Source organism: Equus caballus, chromosome 3 (assembly GCF_041296265.1).
Source record: "Equus caballus isolate H_3958 breed thoroughbred chromosome 3, TB-T2T, whole genome shotgun sequence".
NCBI classification, from domain to species: domain Eukaryota; kingdom Metazoa; phylum Chordata; class Mammalia; order Perissodactyla; family Equidae; genus Equus; species Equus caballus.
The window spans coordinates 8979704-9002049 of NC_091686.1; the positions used below are offsets into that span (position 1 = coordinate 8979704).

At 49.8% G+C, this 22346-nt stretch overlaps 1 protein-coding gene across 1 annotated transcript; it reads left to right on the plus strand.

Annotated features, from left to right (window-relative positions):
• The first annotated feature begins 19638 nt into the window (after positions 1-19638).
• On the plus strand, positions 19639-22121 carry LOC100630148 (metallothionein-4). Its single transcript, XM_023636879.2, has 3 exons — positions 19639-19788; positions 21266-21331; positions 21873-22121. Exons 1-3 carry the CDS (start codon positions 19758-19760, stop codon positions 21962-21964), a joined length of 189 nt encoding a protein of 62 aa, XP_023492647.1. The 5' UTR covers positions 19639-19757; the 3' UTR covers positions 21965-22121.
• The last annotated feature ends 225 nt before the right edge of the window (positions 22122-22346 follow it).

Sequence of the window (22346 nt, forward strand, 5' to 3'; positions counted from 1 at the left end):
GGTGACTCCTTTTACCCAGCACCTGCTAAGTGCAGAGGCTCCCTGTGAGAGCAGTTCATTTATTCCGCAAAACAACCTTACACGCTGGGTAGATTTATGCCTATTTTACAGACGGGGAAAGAGGCACGGAAAGAGAAAGTGACTTGCCAAGGATCACCCAGCCGATGGATGAGCAACAGAGTCTGGGCTGGAACCCCGCCTGCTCTTGGCACCCCCAGACCCCCACTCACACCCACACCTTGCTTCTGACTCCTGGAGCTCAGGTTTCCCTGAAACAGGGCAGAAATAGGCTTCCTCAGATGATGATGATGTAGAAGCATGTTTATTCTCCACGGAAAGATGCTCATGGCATGTCTTAAAAGCCGGAGCTTGCATTCTCACCCCAAAGGGCTGGCCCACCTCATCCACCAGGCTGGGCTCCAGGAGACTTGGCTGTTTCTAGAGGTATGGAGGGAGCATCCTAAGATGTCCAGGGAAGCAGCAGGTCCAGAGCTGCCCTCCTAAACAAAGACGTGGATGGGGACGTCCTGCACACTGCTCATTAGACACTCATCATGTTCTGGTCCCTCGCCAGATGCTTATATACAAAACATCAGTGGAAAGAGATCCAAAAAGCAGGGAAGAGCTGTTGCTTCAGAGAACTGCACGGCTGGTTCAGGGACGGGGAAACTTCCCACCGCTTCCTTTCGTCCCCGTTGAATTTTGAACCATATGACTACATTATCTGTTTAAAATAAATAAATAAAACTAGGATTTTTAAATAAAGATGACCACCACATATAGTTGGGGACGGGAAAAGGTTACAAAGTAGCTTGTTTAATGTAATCATTTTTTATGTTTTAGAAATGTATGTATGTATGTCACCAATAATGGGACAAACTGCCATCGTGGACCTCTTGACGGGATGCCCTGAGGACCCAGGATCGTTTCTATGGTGTTGCTGCCAGAAACGCAGAACCTGAATCTACTCATATGGAAACACGAGGCAAACCTTCAGGCGTATTCTACACAAGGACCAGCCTGTCCTCACCCAAAACGTCAAGGTCGCGAAAGAAAAAGAAAGATGGAGGAACTGTTTTAGATGAAAGGAGAGCAAAAACACACAATTACTAAAAGTAATTGTGAGGTCCTGGATTAGATCCTGGAGCAGCAAAAGAAAATTGCTATCAAGGACGTCAGTGAGACAATTGGTGAAGTTTGCATAGAGTCTGTAGACTAGATCATAGAATTGTGCCGACATTAAATTTCCTGATTTTGTTAATTGTATTATGGCTGTGTAAATTAATATCTTTGTTTGTTTTCAGGAAATATGTAATAAAGTATTTAGTAGTATTGGGGCAACTTACTTTCAAATGGTTCAGAGAAAAAAGTTTTATATAAATATGTAAGTATTATATATATATATATATGTAGAGAAAGAGAGAGAAAGGAGAGATGAGACAATGACAAAGCAGATGTGGCAAAATGCACATCTGAGTAAATGGTACATGAGAGCTCTTTGTGATATTCTTGTAAGTTTTCTTTAAGTTTGAAATTAGTTCAAAAGCGATAGAAATATATGAACCAAAATCTTATTAGTGCTTATTTCTGAGTGGTGGGATTGTCACTGAGTTTTCTTTTCTTTTTCGTGTCTGTAATTTCTTTTCTTTGTTTCTTCCTTCTCTCTCTTTCTTTCTTCCTTTTTCTTTTGAAAAAAAATAATTCAAATCTAAAAAAACACTGCGTGAGTCTCCCTCCCCGCTGAGGGGTCCCCCTCTCAGAGATTACCACCGCTCCATGTTTCTTGTGTCCCCTTGCAGATGTATTCTGATCATGTATGTCTAGGTAGCCTGTCCCACTTTGCCCCCCACAAATGGCGGCATCCTGTACCTTGGTGTACACACCATTCTGTTCCTTGCTTTCCCTCAGTCAGCACTATATCATGATCCCTCTATATCAGGACATGTAGAACCACCTCATATTTTTAAGGGCTGCCTAGAATTCCATTCATGGATGTGTCATAATTCATTGAACCAATCCCCATTCTCGTGGACATTTAGTCCTTTTCCAATCTTTTAAATTACACCCACTCCTTTGTGCACAAGGTGTAAATAAAGGCATAGGATAATTGCCCATGAATGGGGTTGCTTCATGAAAGCACACATGCCTTTTCCATTTTGGAGGCTGTCGTGGTTGTCCTGCAGTTTTCACACGACGGTCCACGTCTGACCAGCCCTGTTTCCCCACAGCCTCTTCACTCGGCACTTCACACTTTGGGATCTCTGCTGATCAGACAGATTTTTAAAAAAATGACATCTGGTTGTCGCTTTAATTTGCATTTCTGTTATTATAAGTGTAGATGAGTATCTTATCATTTGCTCTAAAAGCCATTTCCTTACTTTTTCTCTCTGTCATCTCTCCTTGCACTTATACGAATGGTGGGAATTTTCTACCACAGACCTAGCCCTCCTAGGGGGAGACCCATGGCATTGATGTCAGGCTGAGCCCCCTTTTGACCCCCTGGGGGCTGAAAGGAAGAGGATCTGTATCTCTTTGTGCATCCAGACCGTAGCCGTGAGTCTTCTTTCAACTTTTCTACCTGTAAACCGAGGACAGTAATTTACCACGGAAGCTGGGAACGTGACTCAGCCCAAGCCCAGAGCAGCCCCCGCTCTCCGACCAGCAGGCTGAGGGTGCCCGTCCCATGGCAGGCCGGTCCTCAGACTTTGCAGCACGCCCACCCCAAGGAACAGAGCCTCTCAGTCCCTCTGGGTTTCTGTTTTCTCCCATGTCTTTAAAAAGCTGTGGTGGGAACAGAAGACACTCAAAAGAGGCCCTGAAAGGCCCTTTTGTGCTGCATCCATTCCAGGAACCAGCTCAGTGTTCTCTGAAAGAGAAAAGACTGGACAAAAGCTGGCATCCTAAGAACCCCGGAGGTCAGCCCCTCATTAATTAGCCGCTGGCGTCCATGCCTCATTAGTATGCAAACACAAGCAGAGCAGAGCTTCTGCTCCACGGAGCTCCCCCTTGACCCAGCTCTGTACAGATCTTGGGTTTAGAGGTGGGACTTTTTTTTTAGTTATTTTAATGAGGTCATATTGGCTTCTAATGTGTAAATTTCAGGCGTACATTATTATATATTGTTTTCTGTATAGATTGCATCATGCTCACCCCCAGTAGTCTAATTTTTGTCTATCACCATACATATATGCCCCTTTACCCCTTTCGGCTTCCCCTCACCTCCTTCCCCTCTGGTAACCACCAACTGTTCTCTTTATCTATAAGTTTATCTTCCACATGAGAGTGAAATCATATGGTGTCTGTCTTTCTCTGTCTGGCTTATTTTGCTTAGCATATTACCCTCAAAGTCCATCCATGTTGTTGCAAATAGCACGATTTTGTCTTTTTTGTGGCTGAGTAGTATTCCATTGTATAAATATATGCCACATCTTCTTTATTCATTCATCCATTGATGGGCACTTGGGTTGCTTCCACAGCTTGGCTGTTGTGAATAACGCTGTGATGAACATAGGGGTGCATAAATCTCTTTGAACTGTTGATTTCACATTCTTTGGGTAAATACCCAGTAGTGGGATAGCTGGATCGTATGGCATTTCTATGGTGGGATCTTTTTCCCTCCAGCATTTGCAAGGAGATATCCTCAGACAGGGGCTTTTGCTGCCTGGGGACCTGGCTGAGGCAGGTCATTTCCAGGCTGTCATTCATTGTCTTGATCATGCCTGCATTGTGGACAGAGCCTGGGGTTTGGAACCAGATAGACTGGGGTTCAAATCCTCGCTCTGTCCCTTCCCGGCTGGATGACCTTGGCAGTTGACCTCTCTGAGCCAGCATTCTCACGGCAAATACGGATTTACAACAGTAGCTCCTTTGCAGGTGAGGTGCTGGTGTCTTGGGATGCAGAAAAAGTGCAGAAAGGGGATTTGGAGAGATCACAGAAGAGCAGAACCAGATTTCGTCGGCCAGCCTTTTCCTCTAAGCAGATGAGACCAAAGGAGTAACCACTGAGCTCTGAAAAAATGCAATCAAATTCTAACATTTCCCTTTGGGTTGAAATTCAACAGCTTCTATTGCCCTATTACACTCAAGGTTAAAAAAGAAAAGAAAAGAAAAGAAAAGAAAACAGAAAAAAGGAAAATCCTTGTCCTGGCTCCTAAGGCCTGTGTGAGCTGGCCCCTGTCCCCCTTTCCAGCCACCAATCCACCACTCAGCTGTGGGCTCTGGGGCCTTGGAAGTGGGGGCATCAATTAAGGCCTATGAGCGCCTAGAGCTCCCTCCGCCTCCTCCAGCCTCTGACCCCCGGAAGCTCCCTCTGCCTGGACTGTTCCCCGACTCCTTCTCCCCTCTGACCAACCCTTCTCCACATTCAGTTTTCAGCTGCAGCGTCACCTACTCGGGATGGAGGGTGGGGGTTCCTGAACCCCTGGATGGGTTGTTTGCTCCTATGAGCCCCTGCAGTTTCCGTTCTGTAACACACACTGCACGTGTCATTTCCGGCTCCCTGTTCTCCTTGCAAGCTCCTGGAGGATGCGTTCCTAGAGCTGGCGCTTTGACTCATTGTGACTGGCACCTAGAAGGGGCTCGCTGAGCATCTGGGCAAAGAAGAAAAGGGGAAGAGAAGGGAGGGAAGCAAAGGATAGGCTGGCGGGGAGACGTGGGCCCCCACAGCAGAGGGCAGCCACCTGTGCATTGCCCATATGGGGAAGGCTCCCTGGAGATGGGGACGGGGTGGGACGTAGGCAGGGTGGCACTTTAAGGAACGCGCACTTTGAAATCCCTTCTGAACTTTGCTGAGTGCTTCACTTTGAAGCTTCAAAGTCATTTGCAAACCCTAATTATCCCTCACACTGTAGCCCCAGGGAGCTGCCAAACTTGGCCTCAACCCTCCTGTTTGCAAGTTAGGAAACTGAGCCCCACAGTTAAAAGTTTGCCTGAGGCCAAAGAGGAAATCAGCCTAAAGGCTGCTCATTCCTCAGGAAACCACCCAATGGAACAAGAGCTGGAAGCTGAGAGTACTTTGGGCCTCAGTTTACCTACATGAGGGAGGGACACTCTCTGCTCTACTATTCCTTAATTCCCTGCTGTGGATTCACCAACCTCAGGGGTGACAAAGAGGCAGCACCCAGGCAGGCCACATTTGGTCCTCAAACATGTATTGAAGGATCTCCGTGTTTTTTTAAAAAAATAGAAGATTTTGTATAAAAATCTAGATTTGAGGATTCTCTTGAAAGATTGAAAACTCTGGCAACACTGGACCCATAGATTTCATCCCACACGTGTAAGGCTGGCTGGAGCTGAGCAGTGGCTGCCTCTTTCACACATGGCATGTGTTCGCCAATTTATCCCAGCCCCCAGTGCTCCCTCTTATCTCTGACCTGGCTCCCTTCACTCCTTCATGAAACCTGCTGAACCCTCTAGGCATTTAAATCACAGCTCTTGCAGTATCTCTCTCTCCTTAGTCACTACCTCTAGCTGTATTGGCCTTCTCTAGGTTCCTCCAAAAAGCCAAGCTCTTTCCAGCCACAGGGCCCTTGCATATGCTATTTTCTCTGCCCAGAACACCCTTTCTTCCACAAGTCTCAGCTGAAGGGTCACCTTCTCTGTCTGAATTGGGTTCCCCTTTATATATCTATAGTTGTCTCTCATGTCACATCACAACTTGTCATTATCCACGAGTGTGCTTATTTGTTTGTCTTCTGTCTCCTCTTTGAAAACGTAAACTCCAAAAGGACAAGGACTTGCTTGGTGTTATTATTTGCTGCATCTACAGCATGCAGCCCAGAACCTGGCACATCTTAGGAACTTGGTAAATATCTGTGGCATGAATGCATGAGTGGGACTCTGCCAGGCCCATGGGTGTCCACTCAATGACAAGTGGCCAGTCATCCTGTCTTCTGGTGGGCTTGGTGAAAGGATGCCATTTTCCCAGCCTCCCTGTGGGATTCACTCAGGCCCGTTTGGCAGGCACTTGTGTTCCCTCTTCCAGAAGCCCTGGGATGGAAGGTGAGTGAGATATTCAGGGACATTGCTTTCAAATCTGGGTACATTTGTCAGGCAGGTACAGATGACTAAAGTGATCAAAGGGACGATGAGATGGCTGAACTACAAGATGAAGCTTCTTCCAGATGGAGAAAAGGAGGCTTGGTTTGAATTAAATCTATCAAGTTGCAAAGTGGATGCAGAGAGAGGATGATGGACACACAACCTCAACTATTAGGAGAACGAGAGGTCTCCCTTGAAGTTTAAAAGGGTTTAAGGCAAAGAAAAGCCACCTTCCTCAACCTACGTTACTCAGAAGGACCTGACGATGTTTTCTACCCCAAGAGGCAGGGTGGGCCAAGAATAAAAACAGGTTTAAGAAGGCTTCAAATTGCTAGGTGACAGATCTGAGGCTGGGCTGGAGGCAGCGTATGGTGGGTGTTGAGTGAATGAGTGACGGCACAAATGTCATAGACAGCAGCATCTTCTGCCCTAAGTGCCCACCAGACCCTGGTCAAAGCAAGAGCACCGGGCTAAACAGATTCAAACGATCGTTTACTTGATGCCTCTGGTGTCTGCAAGCTGTACCTGATGTATGTTGAAAAGGTTCATCTTCCAGGCTTGGGGGTCAGCCACTTGAAGGAGATGAGCCACAAGGAAAGGTCCAGGGAGAGGATGGTGAAGCTGACGTAGAAATAAACATTCGGGTTTGGCATTTCACGCTGTGGATGGAATAGAATGGGTCTCTAAAGAGGGCAAAAGGATGAAGCGGCATGAACAGGAATCACCAAGATCCGGTCAACAATCTCCTCCCGGGGGCCGACCCAGTGGCGTAACAGTCAAGTTTGCACATTCCACTCCGGTGGTGCAGGGTTTGCAGATTTGGATCCCTGGCGCGGACCCACACACTGGTCATCAATCCACGCTGTGGGCGCGACCACATACAAAACAGAGGAGGATTGGCACAGATGTTAGCTCAGGGACAATCTTCCTCACCAAAAAAAGAGAGAACCTGCTCCCCAAGACTCCAATTCCGAGAGCAATAGCTCCTCATCACTGGCCATCCCCAGCTTCTCCTGGCCTCCTGCAGCAGCAACCCGTCTATACTCCAGTAAAATAAGAAAGACCCGCCAGAGGACAAACGTGGGACTCGTGGGTGAAAGCTAGGGGTGGTAGAGAAGGCTGCTTATGAGAAGATGCAGCATGTTTTTGGTCATCACAAAAAGGACTTTAGTGAAGACCAATGCTCCCCAAAAGGGAACAAGCTATCTCTAAAGGTAAGGAGCTCCCTGTCACTAGAAGAGTACAAGTGAAACTCTGGAGCCCATTTTCATGGCTCTTCTAGATGGGATTCCAGCATCAAATACTGCCGAGGGTCTTCACTTGCTGGTCGTGGATGGCCGTCCGGGGGAGGGTATTCAGACCCCCTGATACTGTATGCAAGTTTTTTTCTGGATGACCAAATTTTTCTCTCTAGGGAAAGTGCTGAGAACATTCTTCAGCTTCTCAAAAGGGCTTATGACTCAAAAAAGATTAAAAATCACTGAGAGGAACCAGTGAGGTCTCCGCTTCCCAAACTTGGCTGCACGTCAGAATCATCTAAGGAGTTAAAAGAATATGAGAGCCCCCGCTTACCCCCAGATCCCACTCCAAGCCCACTGAGTCAGAGCCCCTAAAAGTCTGTGTTTTTTAAAAGCTCCCACTGGGTGATTCTGACGCCATCAACCAAGGTCCGCTCTGAAACCTCTAAATCGTGGTAACCAAAGGCCCCAGTGAATTTCAAGAGCCTCTGCACCCCTGAAGCTGTAGTATTCCAAGGCTGGGGTCACAAAACGGGACCCTGTCGGCTGCTCTGACCTGTGGATGTGTTTGTTCAAGAAGAGACTATTTAAAAATAATAACTTTTAGTCAATGTTTAAATATTGGAATATTTCACACACACAAGCCAGATTTTCAATTTCTCCCCTAAAATTAGAAAAGCTGGCAACATTTGAGCCTCATTCCTGAATCTCAGTATTCAATTGGAGCTTATTCAGTTTGCAGTCCCCACCGCTCCCTGTTACCTATAACCAGCCTACTTCGCTCTTATGTGTTAACTACCCAGCCCTTGAAGGCACTTAAGTTTGAGACCCCTATTTGAAGTTTCCCCAGAAATTCACCAGCTTGGGAGTTGGTTGACCTTAAGGTGATTTCGAAATTGAGACGGGGCGGTCTGCTCCTGGCTGAGCTGGGAACAGAGGGGCCTCAGGTCCACACTTTTCCCAGCCCCCTGCCTCCCACCCTGTGGACATCTAGGAGTTGTCCTGTAAAACCAGCTCTGGGCCAGGGACTTCAAAGCCAAACAAGATCCAAATGGAGTTGGCACTAATCCTCTTTGGCCTCGACCTGTTTTCCTCTGCCAGGCAGAACCCTCCCGCCTCTGCTCGCTTCCTATTAAAATTAACAAGCGTTGCAGGCAGGCATCAAAGCAAGATTTGTGCCTTTAATATTCCAGGCAGGCCCAGGCTGTGATTGCAGCCCCTCCCCCCACCCCCTCTCTTCCAAATGAACCGGGAGACAGGGTTCAGCTGGGAGTGCCAGAATCAGAACACTGGCCATCCTCCTCTGTTTGATATTTGCACCAAGGAAAATTCCAAGGCCAGCAGAACATCTTCACAGCAATTTTCTTCAAAATGCCCCGCAAAAACTGGCCAATTATTCTTAAGAGGTACCCTTAGAAGGGTGTGTTATTATCCCCATTTTATTGGCAGAGAAACTGAGGCCAAACGACTTGCCCAAAGCCATAGAGAGAGTGGGAGACGGAATCAAAGCAGTGGTAGCATAAACCTGTGTCCATCTGAGGCTCTCTCAGACCTGTGTCTGGCCCAGGAATCCTAGCAAGGTCAGGCTCAGATGCCCAGCCGGCTCTCGTGGCCACCCCTCCTCGTTCTCACTCTGGGTGTCCCAGACCCAAGCTGTGCTTTAGGTCAGCGACCCCACAGGCGCTGCAGGGAGGAACAAACCCTGTCATCAACCCCTTTACAACGCAGGAAATGACTGCAGTGCATAATTACACTCCTTCTATACAACCCTCAAACTGCTGTCTTTGTTATTAGAATTGTGGGTGATCTGATTATTTTCGGAGAACTATGTATTTATACTGGAGAAATCAACAAATTAAATACCTAGTGAGCTATGGTTCCGAGTTATTAGTGAAAGCCCTGACAGGTGGGGAAGCGCTCTACGGCGTGAGCCATGATCCCTCTACCTGAAGGACCCGATCAAGCAGAAGCCCACAGGCCCCCAGGATCTTGGAACTGGAGGAAACGCTGGAGATCTGGCGAGCTGGCTGTTAGGAGAGCACATTGCAGGGGCTGCATGGCCCGAGATGCTGAAATCGCTCCCACGACTTTGGAGGCAGGCATGACCAAAAAGCCCCGGCAGACAATCGACAATTAGTGAAGTTTCTAGAAAAAGTGGCTTTGATCCCAATGCTTTAGATACAAAGTAGTTTTTTGGGGCTGAGGAGGTTGCCACTCTAGAAGTCTTAGAGACGGCCATTCTCCAAACAGGTGTCTCTTTACCAGCACCCCGAACAGAACTGGCTGGGGCCTGGCTACTCATCTAGCTAGGGACACTTCCTTGTTGTTTCGGAGAAACTGAGGCCCAGGGCAGGGAAGTGGGCTTGTGAGTGAGTGATGCCAGTGAGCGAGTTTGGAGACTCAGTTGGCGTGAGTCCCAGGCTGGTCTTCTCGCCCTAGGAGAGAGACAAGAAGGCAGAAGAGAAAAAGCGAGATGTGAGAGGGTAAAGGGCGGAATGAGAGAAAAGGAGGAGGAGAGATGAGGAGGAGGAAGAAAGACAAGGAGAGGGAGGGAGAGTGAGAGAAGGGGCAGAGGAGAGAGGTGCACAAGGGGCGCCCTTGTTTATTTCACCATCCGAGTGTATGGTTCTGTGATGCTCGCCAATGGCTTCTTCTCTAGGTGTCTCAGCTCCCCAATTACACCATAAAGCCTCTTCTTCTTTGTACCCCTGGGTGAGGCATGTGGCACCGTGTGGGGCCCTGAGCTGTTGCTTAATCCAAGCAGGTGTTTCTGCGAATGGCCACACTCTGCAGTCACCTAAGAGGTTTCAAAGGCCCTGGGAGCTTCTCTTCGCCAATTCCTCACCTGCCCAGCTGATCCACACGCACTGGGGGTGGAGTGACAGGCAAAGGACTTCCCCTCTGGGGCCTCAGGCTCCCAGTCTGCAAACGGAGTCAGGATTGAGAGGACCACATTATTGCCTTTAGAACTCTGATGTTCTAGAAGCATGTTAGTTCCTGGAGTTCCTCTGCTTCCTTCTCCCTCAAGTATTCCTGAGAGGCATTGCAGGCAAATGCAGAAGTCCTTCCTGTGTGTCGATTTCAACTGGAAGGAAGGGTTTCTAAACCAAAGGGGACAAAGTGCAGAAGCCTAAGACGAACTTCACTGGCTCGACCATTCTCCCTGTGGGCTCAGTGCTGCTCGGAGGCCTTGAAGGCTGAGGATGCAGCTCCAGGCTGCCCCCTCCACTCACCGCCCCACCTTGAGTGGCCTTCCTGGGGATAGACCAGGATGTTCATCTTTACCTCCCAAGGTCACTTTGAGCCCCCTGAACAGGGAAATTATTAAAAACCAGGAACGTAGGAAGACGGAGACACGCTGTGTGCCTACAAAAATGATATAAAGTGGCCCCAAAGTGAGACTGGCTAGCTCTATGTCCCACAGAGCAATCATGGAATACAGTGTGTTAGGAAGAATGCTGGACCACGTAGAGGAGACCCAAATGGCCCAAAATCTTATGCTAGTGCGCTCAGCCTCAGTGGTCATTAGGGAAATGCAAGTTAGTAACCCAGGAAATGCCATTTCATATCTGTCAACCTGACAAAAAGTAAGTCTGACAACACCGAGTGTTAACAAGGCCGTGAAGAGCTGGGCACCTGAGTACACTGGTCGTGGGAGTGTAAGCCCCCGTGGTGAGCAATCTGGGAATATCTAGTCAAGTGAGATAAGCTTGTTCCCTTCAAGCCAGCAAGTCCACTGCTGGGTGAATTTCCTCGAGAAACTGGCACATTTCGCATGAGGAAACATGTACATGGATGTTCATGGCAGCAGTGTTCATAACAACGAAAAAGTGGAAACATCTAAATGCCCATCAACAAGAAAAAGGATAAATTGTGAAAGTGTCATGTAATAGGATACTATAAAGTAGTTAAAATCATAGATTTCAAAATGCTAAGCAAAAAAAAACCAAAAAAAAATTGTAAAAGGCTACATGGAGAATGATGCCATTTTATAGAAGGTTTATAAACCTGTAAAACAAGACTGTGTAATTTTTATTGACACATATGTAGGTAGTAAAAGAAAAACATGTGTGGGCATGATAAAGGCTTTGGTCAGAAGTGGTTCCCGGGTTTGGTGGTGGGGTGAGGAGGAGAAATGGAAGTTTACCCAGAGAGTTTCCACTGTTTGATTGTTTTGTTTCTTTAAAAAGCTTAAATGAATAGGACTTAATGTTCATACGCTGGAAAGTTCCATATTTAATTTTCTATTCTTACCTGTTTCATTTATTTATTTATTTATTTGAGGAAGATTAGCCCTGAGCTAACATCTGCTGCCAGTCCTCCTCTTTTTGCTGAGGAAGACTGGCCCTGAGCTAACATCCATGCCCATCTTCCTCTACTTTATATGTGGGACGCCTGCCACAGCATGGCTTGCCAAGCGGTGCCATATTCGCACCCAGGATCCAAACCAGCGAACCCCAGACCGCCTAAGCAGAATGTGTGCACTTAACAGCTGCACCACCGGTCCGGTCCCTTATCTGTTTTAGAAATTGTTCAGAATAAAAGATAATCATTTTTTTAAAAAAGAAGAGGAAACAAGGAAGAGCACTGGGCCAGAGTTCCCGTTGGGATTCCAGGTGCAGATCTGCAGGCCCCCACTGTTGCCTTGGGTAAGTCCACTGACCTTAAGGGCAGGGCTTGTGCTCAGTGGTTTTCCAACCAGTTCCAGCTGCAGCGCGCCCCCTCTCCGGATAAAATGATTACGTGAGAGGTGGGGGGTGGGAGGCACGGGACAAAGCAGATTTTAAAAACAGGAACTGCTCCATTTAAACTGGGGAAGTGGCGGAGGGATGGGACCTACCCCCATCGGCAGCAGCCCTTGCAATACTCCTACATGAACCCCAGGCTCTGAGCATGCACAGCATGAAAATCCCTAGTCCAGCCCCAGCGTTCCATGAAGAGCCCAGAGGTGGCACAGACGGGGAAATGAAGGGCTGAGACTAGGGGGAGGCCAGTGAGGCACCTGGCGAGCAGAATTTAGGGAGGTACCCCCTCTTGGGGTTGTTCAAGTGCCGCCCTGCTCTTGTGAGCCCCCACAGAGACCCTGCTTGGTTTCTCTTTTTCTGATAGCTCTGGACATGCTTACTGCTCCTACTAGAAAGCAAGCTTCTGAGGACCAGGCCTGTGTCTGGCTCACTGACCCGATCCAGAGGGCTAACCTGAAGCCTAGCACACAGTAGGTGCTGAATGTGTTTGCTGCGTGATTGACTGAAGGAAAGAGGGAGGGATGGTGGGAAGGAAGGGAGATAAGAAAAGTGAGAGAAGGAGAAAAGGAAGGGAGGAAGAAAGAAAGAGAAAGAAAGAAAGGAAGGAGGGAGGGAGGATGGGAGGGAGGGAGGAGGGAAGGAAGGAAGAAAGGAAAGAGAAAGAAACAAAGAAGAAAGAAACAAAGAAAAGAAAAGAAGGAAGGAAGAAAAGGATGAAAGAAAGAGAGAGAGAAAAGGAAAAGAGGGCCATCTGTGAGCCTCCTTCTCCGTTTCCTCCGCCCCAGTCAGGCCTGCCAGCCAAGCTGGACCAGCACTTTGCTGCTGGGGGCAATGAGCGTGGGGAACTGTGGGCTTTGGCTTTGCTCGCTTTTCCTCCAGGGCCGTGTGCAGAGCGGAGGGTTTCGCTTGCCCGATGGGTACTGACTGAATCACAGCTCGGAGCTGGAGTCCATGTAATTAACCGGCAGCCGTGAGCCCTGGGGAGGCTGTGAGGCCGCCGAGCGCACAGGTGATTGGGCACCGAGCAAGGTGGCTCCTAATAGCTGTGGCCTGATCTTTACCATCCACAGCGCTGGGACCCACCTCCTCGGAGGCTGGTTACACACTGGCTGTGGGTGTTTTTGTTTTGTTTGTTTTTGCCAGGGCTCCAAGAGCGGAATTGGGGGCCAGAAAAGCAGAATTCTGTGTGTGTGTATATTTTGGGTTGGGGGAGAGGCTCTCTTAGAACTATCCTGAGAGATCAAGCCAGCCTCCTTAGCACGTCAGCTTTCTCAGTTTGTCTGTCTGTCTGTCTGTCTCTTTCTCTCTCTCACACACACAGATACACACTGTTACCTTAGCTGATGGAACAAATTTCTAGAAAAAATACACTTAAAGGAAATGTGAAGAAGCTTATAGTTTATCGAAATCTAGAGAACGTCTTCCTGATGATAAGATCTTTAAATCTCCCTCAGCGGATCCAAGACAACTTGGGTCACAAAGAGCGAAGTGTCTCCTCAGCCCAGCAGGGGCAGAGTGAGTAGTGCATGGGGTAGGGGGGCTGCCCTTGCTCGACTCAACCAGTCTCGCGCCCCAAAGCCCAACCCGCCAGGGTGTGCAGTTCCGTGTGGGTGGTCGCCCCTCTGCACCATGCTTTTGGGATTTGTGACAAAGATGTTTGCTCTTTATGTTCTTTGTGGTGTCCTAATTCTCCTTCAAGCTTTCTGCCTAGTGTCTCCTGTCGTGCTCTTTCCGCTTACTATCATCTTCCTTCCAAAGATGACAAATGAGGTTTGTCATGCCTTGCCAAAGCACTGGGACGGAACTCCAGGCATATCTGACTCCAAATCAAGCTTCATACTATCTACCATTCCTCGAGCACTTGTGTGTTAAATGCCTGATCGTCTTCGTTAACCCTCACCACAACTCCATGAGTAGACTCAGTTATCCTGATTTTATAGTTGAGATCCACATGGATAAGGGAGCTTGCCTGAGGTTGAACAGCAAGCAAGTGGAGGCGCTAGAATCAGAACTATGTGCAAAGAACTGCAGCCCTTGGTCTTCACTATGCTCTCTCTTGCTAGAGTGTGAAAGGCTGATGAGACGTGCACACTCAGTGTAAGGATGACTACACCATGGCTCACCCTCTGGCTATTAATGGACCATAAAGCTGGGAGGTTCCTGACATACCATTACACTTCTTCACACTTATCGAAGTCTGAATATAGGAAGTATTGGAGGAGGAATTAGGGGAATGAAGACTCTCAGAAATTGCTAGGAGGAGTGTAAACTAGTATATGATCTTTGGAGACCAATTCCCCCTCACAACCTAGCCATCCTCCTTCTAGGGATGAGCGAGTCTTGTACACTCACGTGCATCACATGAATGGGGATGTTCCTTGCAGCATTTTTATAATAAAGAAAACGTGGTATAAGGGTCCAGGCAAGGGCAGGTGCAAGGAGGCCAGTGAGGAAACCAGGCCTGAATCCTCTTGGGAGACGGTTGCTCACACCAGGTGGCAGCGGTGGAGGCAGACAAGCCTGTGGGAGAACCGGGTTGGAGGTGAGGTGGGGACAGCTGCTCAGTTGAGGTTGTGTTGACTCTGAGACGCTGTTTGACATCCGCACGGAGACGTTGAGTAGCAGCCGGAAATATGGGTCTAGATTTCAAAAGAGAGGGCCCAGCTGGAGTGTGAACTGGGGGGCACCAGCACACACACGGTGTTTGAAGCCAGGAGCCTGTGAACCTTTTACTTCTTATAAATAAAAGAGCTGAAGCAAATATGACAATGTTGACATCTGTTAATTCTGGGTGGTATATACACTCTGCTTGTAATACTAGTCTTTGTACTTTTTAGTGTGTTTGAACTTTTTTATAGTAAAATTAATTAATAAACAGTTTATAAGACCACAAGGCTCCAAACTGCTGAACAGTTCTGTCAGGAGTGCCTTCGACCTAAAGTGTGGGTGCTAGCAGCGAGTTAAGGAGCCAGGTTCAAATTCCCCTGCCACCAACCTCAGCTCAGTGACCGGAGGTGGACCCTGTCTCTCTGGGCCTGTGTCCCCACTTGGACAACAAGAAACTGGCGCATGGCTTCTCAGGGTTCTTTCAGCACTGACCACCCAGGATTCAAGCTGGTGCCCCACAGGTCCCCTGCCTGCTCTGATTTTGTCCGCCACCTCTCATGCCTGTCCTATAGATAAGGCCACAAGTACCCCCATAAGAGGGCTCCTGTAGGTGGAGGGCTAACTTTACCTCCAAACAGATGGCAAGTACAGCAAAGAGGAGTCAGAAAGGACAGGGCCCCTGGTCCCCAGGCCCTGGGACCCCAAAGGAATTAGGCTGAGCTTAAAGGCAGGGAGCCCAGAGACTAAAAGTGTTCACAATATGTACTGCTGACGAATGCATCCTGCTCAGGACCTTGGGCCCAGTGGAAGAATAGTCTATGAGCCAGAAACACACAAATGGGTGTGTGGCTGAACCAATCTGCCAAGTTGTAATAGGCACGGATAATGAGAGTAGTAGTAATAATAGTAGCAATAATATTTATGTGACGGGTTCTGAACCAAGCGCTTACCGTGCATTCTCTCACGTAACCCTCACAATGACGGTGCCGTGGGGTTATCACTTTCATTAGCCAGACTTTGGGGATGACGAAAGTGAGGCTCACAGAGTCAAGCAACTTCCCCAAATCACGCAGCCGAGAAGGAGCAGAGCCTGGATCAGAACCGAGGCAGTGTGACTCCAGATCGCAAGGTCTTGACTGCACTTGGGGAGCAACAAGTTCCTCTAAATCTCTCCGACGAGAGCCAGAGAAGACAGCCTAGCTGAAGCGCTGTTCATTGAGCCATTTATTCATCATCAGCCCATAAATATCTACTGAGCACCCACTGTGTGGCAGCACTCAGTGTGCCTGGCCCTGGGGATGCTGAGATTAGCAGCCTCTGTTCCTGAGAAGCCTGTGGTCTAGAGAGAGGGGTCAGTTTACAAACCAGCAAGATAAAACCAGTGGGCTCCCGGCTGCGTTTGTCCCGAGGGTCCCTGTATGGGAAAGGAGGGTGATCCCAAGAGCAAAACGTGGACCAGGGTGTGGAGTCGTGAAGTGAGACCTCTCTCTGCCATCATCACATGGCTGAACCTCCGTTCCTAGGCCATGAGTTCCAGAAAGTTCTTTCTGGCAGAAACTGCTGGGCCCAGGAACAGCACGAGTCTAGCTGTTACCTTTATGGAAAGGGAAAAAGACTCAAACCCTGTCATTTTATCTTTTGTAAGAGGTAGAACCTTAGCTGCTCCTTTGGCACAAACTGTTTCATTGTTCTGAGAAAACCACTTGAGTTCACTTACATGTGAAGCGCAGGCCGTCACTGGAGAAGGAGCTATTTAAGGCTCAGTGACTCAAAGGAGGTACAATGCTGTGTGATAATAAAAGAGTTGCTGCAGGCAGGACTGCCTCTTTGCTGGAGTTCTTAACCAGGACCCCTCAGGGGTCCACCAATGGGATTTAGGAGAGCCACAAAACCCCTGAACTTGTGAGGAGAACCTTGTGTCTTTGTGCATTGTTTTCTGGATGACGGTCCAGAGCTTTCATCAGATTTTCAAAGGGCTCCTTGAAGCCCCCGAGAAGGCAAAGGATCGCTTCCCTGAAGAAGTATTTATTTCCTAAGCGTGGGTTTAAGCTGTACCCACCAGCCATTGCGTGTTCTTGGCGTGGCACGTGTGTTCTTGTTTTCCTGCTGCCATGCAGAGATCCGCTGAGACCCAGAAGATGGCCCAAAGGGCAAAAAGGGGACTGTGGATGGGCTTCCCCAGGGACTAGGGAAGGGCCATGTTAAAGGAACTGGACAGCCTGGGCACAGTTCAACATGGACTCCACTGCCCGGTGCTAAACATGGTCATTTCATTCTGCGCAGCCCAGAAATTGGGAAATATCTTCACACTTGGGGATTGGATTTTGATATTACCATTCACTTGGGGTATTAAGCAACATTGCAATGTCAACCATTCAAGGAAGAAGCAATTCCTGGCTCAGAGAGTGAGGGGGGAGGAGAGAGGGCTCAGATGAGAGTGAAGGAAAATCCCTTCCTCTTTCCAGGCTCACTTGGTTGGACAAGACATTCTAAGGCATTAATATCTTCTAGAGGGCACACCCGAGAGGCGGGGGGAAGGTGGCCCTGCCAAGACATGGGCTGGGGCTGTGCCGGGAATGCAGGCCCAGGAAGACGGATCCAGCCTGTGGACTCTGAGAGCAGCCTCATCCAATTCTGGGTTTCCTGGGCTGAGATGTCCTCCTGACCTTCTGAACTATATGCTCTGCTTTTCCTCCCCCTTGGCTCCCCAGTGCCCAGCACAGTGCTGGCCCTTTGAAGGTGCTAAATGAGTAGATGTGCCTGGATTCCCTACTAGGCTGTGAACTCCCTTCGGGCAGAGACCACATTGGATCACTACAATATTGCTCCCACCTACACCTCCCCAGGGCCCCACGGATGAGCATGGGGAGGAATCCCTTTCTCCTCACTAGACATTCTCATGGTTCCATGGGTCAGACTGAGGCCTCAGTGGTCCTTATGCGTGACCGATGGAGACCCCACTAACGTACCAACTGGGAGGAACTGTCTCCACTGGTTGCAGCCAGGCTCCACTTTTTGCCTCTCCGAATGATGCCAGCATCTTTCAGCAGAGTCCTCAGCCCCCATATGCAGGATGCTCGTGGACCTGTCCACTCGTCATTCACTCACTCATTCACTTGTTCTCTTACATGCCCCCTCACGCTCTCATTCAGTCTTCAGTCATTCAACTATTCATCTGATTCATTCATTCATCCAACATCCACGACACAGAACACTGTGCAGGTAGGGAGATGCTCCAGACATGGGTCTCGGCCCTGAGAGCTCCCAGATTGAGGCGAGGGGCATCAGAGCCATGCACACAAATAATCATACAGCAGAATAGAAAGTAGCAAAGGTCACAAGAAACGTACACATGCATCACTGAGGGGCCACAGAGGGAGAGGTTTCTTCCAGCTGAGAAAGGGAGAGATCAGAGGCAGCTTCCTGCAGGAAATACAACCAGAGGCAACTCCAGAATTTCTACGTGGAGAGAGAGTGAGGATGGCAGCTTGCGGGGGAAGCTGGATGCCGCATCATCTGGAGGGGATTGTACATAGGACTGAAGAGCCGTCAGCTGCCTCATCAAAGAACGGGGTTATGCTGGAGTTGGGGGCTGGTTAAATCTCTCCCAAATCCTCTCTTGCGTCTACCGCTCAAGAAATCACATTTGAGCTGATGCCTCGGTAAATGGGGAGGATTTATTGGGACTCAGGTGAGAGGGAAAGGATGAACACCTGCCAGGAGCCAAGGCCTGGAGGTGGGAAAGTCCAGGCGAGTGCAGGGAGCCGGGAGGCCCTCTGTTTGGGTGGAGCAGGTAGAAGGGAGTCGTGGGCACTGAGCTTGGAAAGGTCGGTTGAGCTCGGAATGCAAGGCTAAGATGTCTGGGCTCCATTCAGCAGATGGTGGGGAGCCACTGAAGGTTTTGAGCAAGAGAGTCTCGAGGCCAATGCTGCTTTTAGGGGTGTGTCTGTGGGGCAGTGTGGGGAATGAAGAGGAGGATGCGAGACCACAGGAGGCTCATTCCAGGCCCCTCCTAATGTTTAGGGGGGCAGAGCAAGAGTACAATGGAGGTCCAATACCACCTGGCTAAAATGTTTAAAAGTTATAAATCAAATTAACAAACAAATAAAACACATTCTATCCTCCTACCTTGAGAAATAGAGCTTCATAGCAACCTGGAGGGCCAGGTTCAAATGTGTGACCCTAGATCCTTATGCTGGAACACGGAGGAGCCAGGAGACCTGCCCCATGGCCCCAACCCCAGTCTGCGGCCCACCTCCCTTCTCTTCCCAGCCCTGACTCCTTCCCCGCTCTGAGAGGCCTCGCACATGCCTGCGGGCACCCAGCCCACACATCCAAACTTCGTTAGCACCCCCATCAAACAGCCACCCCCAGCAACCCTCCAGGCCTGGAGGGATACACACTGGCTGCACGTCTGCCCTTGGGAACCTGGGGAGGAGGAGTGAGCAAACCCTTGGAAGCAAGCAGGCTTGGGATGACAAAATTTCCAGAATCCAGGGTGCTCTGTGCGTGGCCTAGAAGGAGAGGTTGCAGGCTCCAGGTGGGCATATGCCCCTGACTTTGGGCCTTCTCACCCATGGGGGCTGGAGACCAGGACAGGACCTGAGTGGAGCCTTCAAAAGACAGGGTTCAGGATATGGCCCCTCCTGCCCATGGTAAGGGCTTTCAGAGCCAGCCAAGGGAAGGAGAGTGAGGCCCTGAGGCAGGGTGGGAGCAGCCCCTGTGAAGGAGGGAACAGAAATGGTAGATAATAGAATGCACAGAACCCGGAGCCTGGATGGACGTCACTGCCAATCCGAGCACCGCCAAGTACCATGCGAGCTGACCTGGCTCCCTGACACCTTGGCAGGTGGGCAGGCGGGTGGGTACAGCCACCTGCATCCCTTGTGAAAAGCCACCAGAATGACTGTACTGCTCTCGCTCTCCTCTGCCCTTCTTTGGCCTCTCTCCCCAGCCTCCAGCCCGCGGCGTCTGGCTGGGCCGTGTGCAGGGCGTCTGGCCCCAGGGAGAGGTGGGGTAAGCCGAAGTCTACACCTACACGGCTATAAATAGGGAGACTCTGAGGACTGCTCACTCAGCCTCCCGCCCCCAGCTGTGACAGCACCGGAGCCTCTCGGACGCCTGGACCATGGACCCCAGGGAATGCTCCTGCATGTCTGGTGAGTAAGGATGCCCCCCTTGGGATCCCGGGACCTTGCACCAGCTTCCTACAGCGAGCCCATGGGACTCTGATTAACGCTTCTCTTCTTTCGATTAGGAGGCGCTAATGGGTTTGTCTCAGACTGGCAACCTCTGGGGCAACTCCCACTCTGTTGGCCACCAGGCTGATGTGCTGACCAGGATGACTGTGGGCAACCTAGCGGCAGGCCACTAGGGGCAGCCACAAGGGTGGGGGACGATCTCCGGCCCAGAAGCTGGCAACCTGGTTTTGGTCCATTGCTGCTATTCGCTTCTGACATGTATTATTTCCACAGTTTTCCCATCTGAAAACTTGGGTTACCCACCCCCAGCTGACCACTTCTCAGGGTTCCTGTGAAAGTGCTAAAATGAAAAAGCTCTCGCAGAGGCAGGGGAGTTATTAGAAGTGTATGTGGACTCCCAAGTCTCTGAAACCCCTTAATTCCACGGAAGCACGCTCGCCAGGAGGAGAGAGGTTAGGGTTCAGAGCCATCTGGGTTTTACGGCCTTGGGAAACGGTATCAAAAAGCCTTACAAGCCTCCCCGGTCCTTAACAGGACATGTCTGTACCAAAAACTTGCCAAAGACGCAGAAGCTTCCAGCATCTTGAAGCTCAAAACGATAGATGGGATTCATTTTTTTTGAAGTGCAGATGGTTTTTATGAGATGAAAACAAGCCGTGGTTGCGCTGTCCCTTTGGGCTTGTTTACACGCTTTGCTGTTTCTCCCGTGCAAGCAGGATTTCCATCTTGCCTGATACCTTGAAAGGGTGAGGACGGTATAAAAGGGTTCGACAGCCCCAGGGGACCTTGGGCTTGGTGGAGTTGGCCTAGACTTGTGGTTCTCAAACCTGATTGCACATCAGAATCATCTGGGTCACTTTTTAAAAAAACTGATTCCTGGGGCTGGCCCCATGGCGTGGTGGTTAAGTTTGCATGCTCTGCTTCAGCTGCCCAGGGTTTGCCAGTTCGGATCATGGGCACAGACCTACACACAGCTCATCAAGCTGTGCTGTGGTGGTGTCCCACATATAAAGCAGAGGAAGATGGGCCTGGATGTCAACTCAGGGCCAATCTTCCTTAGCAAAAAGAGGATTGGGGACAGATGTCAGTTCAGGCTAATCTTTGTCAAAAAAAAAAAAAAACTGATTCCTTTTCCTGACCCTGACCTATGAATCATAATATCTCAAGGACTGGTCCCAGGAACCCGCATTTTAACGAGTATCCTGGGGAGCGGCAGGGCTGATGCAACCACCCCAGTTTCTGTCCACGCACAGTGACTGGGAACCACTGGAGGGTCCTCACCACTCGGGGCGATGCTTGGCAGCATCTTCACCCCCTTGTCCAGTCACTGCCCCAGGACAGCCCAGAAGCCCTGCCACCGTGCCCGTCTGCAGCACACCTTGTGTCTCCCATGCCACCTCAGTCCTCACGTTTGTGGCTCTGTCTTCTCTTCTAGAAGGAATCTGCCTCTGTGGAGACAACTGCAAATGTACAACTTGCAACTGTAAAACATGTCGAAAAAGTGAGTTTGGGTGACCAGGGCACTGCTGGCTCGGAGCTAGGAAAGCCCGTTCCCTCCATCCTCAACCCTCCAGCCACGGTGGGGTCCCCGGGCTTCTGAATGCCTTTGACCCATTTGGGAGAGGTCCGAGCTGAAAGCTGAGCTCCTCAGGGCTGCAGCCCCCCTGGGGATGAGGGCTCCACGGTGTTTCCAGTGTCTGGAGCAGGAAGAGGCTTAGGGGAGCTTCTAGCCTGCCCAGTGGTGAAAGGGAGAGAGCACTGGTCTGGAGTCACGAGCCCTGAGTTTTACTCTTGGATCCGCCACTGTCCAATGACCTTGGGCAAACCTCTTCCCCTCTCTGGGCCTCTGATGGACTCTGGATGACCCCTGAGATCCCCTCCATCTCTAACATCCCACACCTTCCTGTCCCAGGATTTTTGGTGATGTGGATTGAAGCCTGTGGCATGCTCTTCTTTTCCAGCTCCTCTAAGTGGTGGGAGGGGAAGAGGTAAGATGGGAGAGTTGACCCAGAACTGATCTGTTCCTCTCTTGACCCTTTCAGGCTGCTGTCCCTGCTGCCCACCAGGCTGTGCCAAGTGTGCCCGGGGCTGCGTCTGCAAAGGGGGCTCGGACAAGTGCAGCTGCTGCCCCTGAAACGCATCCATCGTGCTGGGGGCGAGGCCTGGGAAGCATCTGTACAGTGTATTAGTCAAGAAGTCAGAATGATTGTACAATAGGTTGTGCTTTTTATATATTTGCTGTTTGGTGACAGTCATGTAAAGTGCTTGGAGCAATAAAGTTGTCACTCGTGGTTGTCTGGTGGCTCAGAGCACTGTTTTACCCTAACCCAGCAGGACTAAGAAGGGCTGACTCCATTGCAGATACAGTAGGGACCAGCCTGCATCCCTTCTGCAGATGGCTGCTAACCCCATGATCCCTCAGGCTTGCTCCTGCTGCGTGAACTTGCTGGACGCATGCACAGGACAGGCTGGGAGTATTGGGAGTCAACACCCTTGGGAACAGCCCTTAATGGATG

Bases quoted from the DNA above. Each gene is read 5' to 3' on its own strand.
- LOC100630148 (XM_023636879.2), top strand. From the start codon at position 19,758: ATGGACCCCAGGGAATGCTCCTGCATGTCTG. The intron at 19,789-21,265 runs GTGAGTAAGGAT...CTTCTCTTCTAG, and splicing joins GGAATGCTCCTGCATGTCTG to AAGGAATCTGCCTCTGTGGA. The intron at 21,332-21,872 runs GTGAGTTTGGGT...TGACCCTTTCAG, and splicing joins CTGTAAAACATGTCGAAAAA to GCTGCTGTCCCTGCTGCCCA.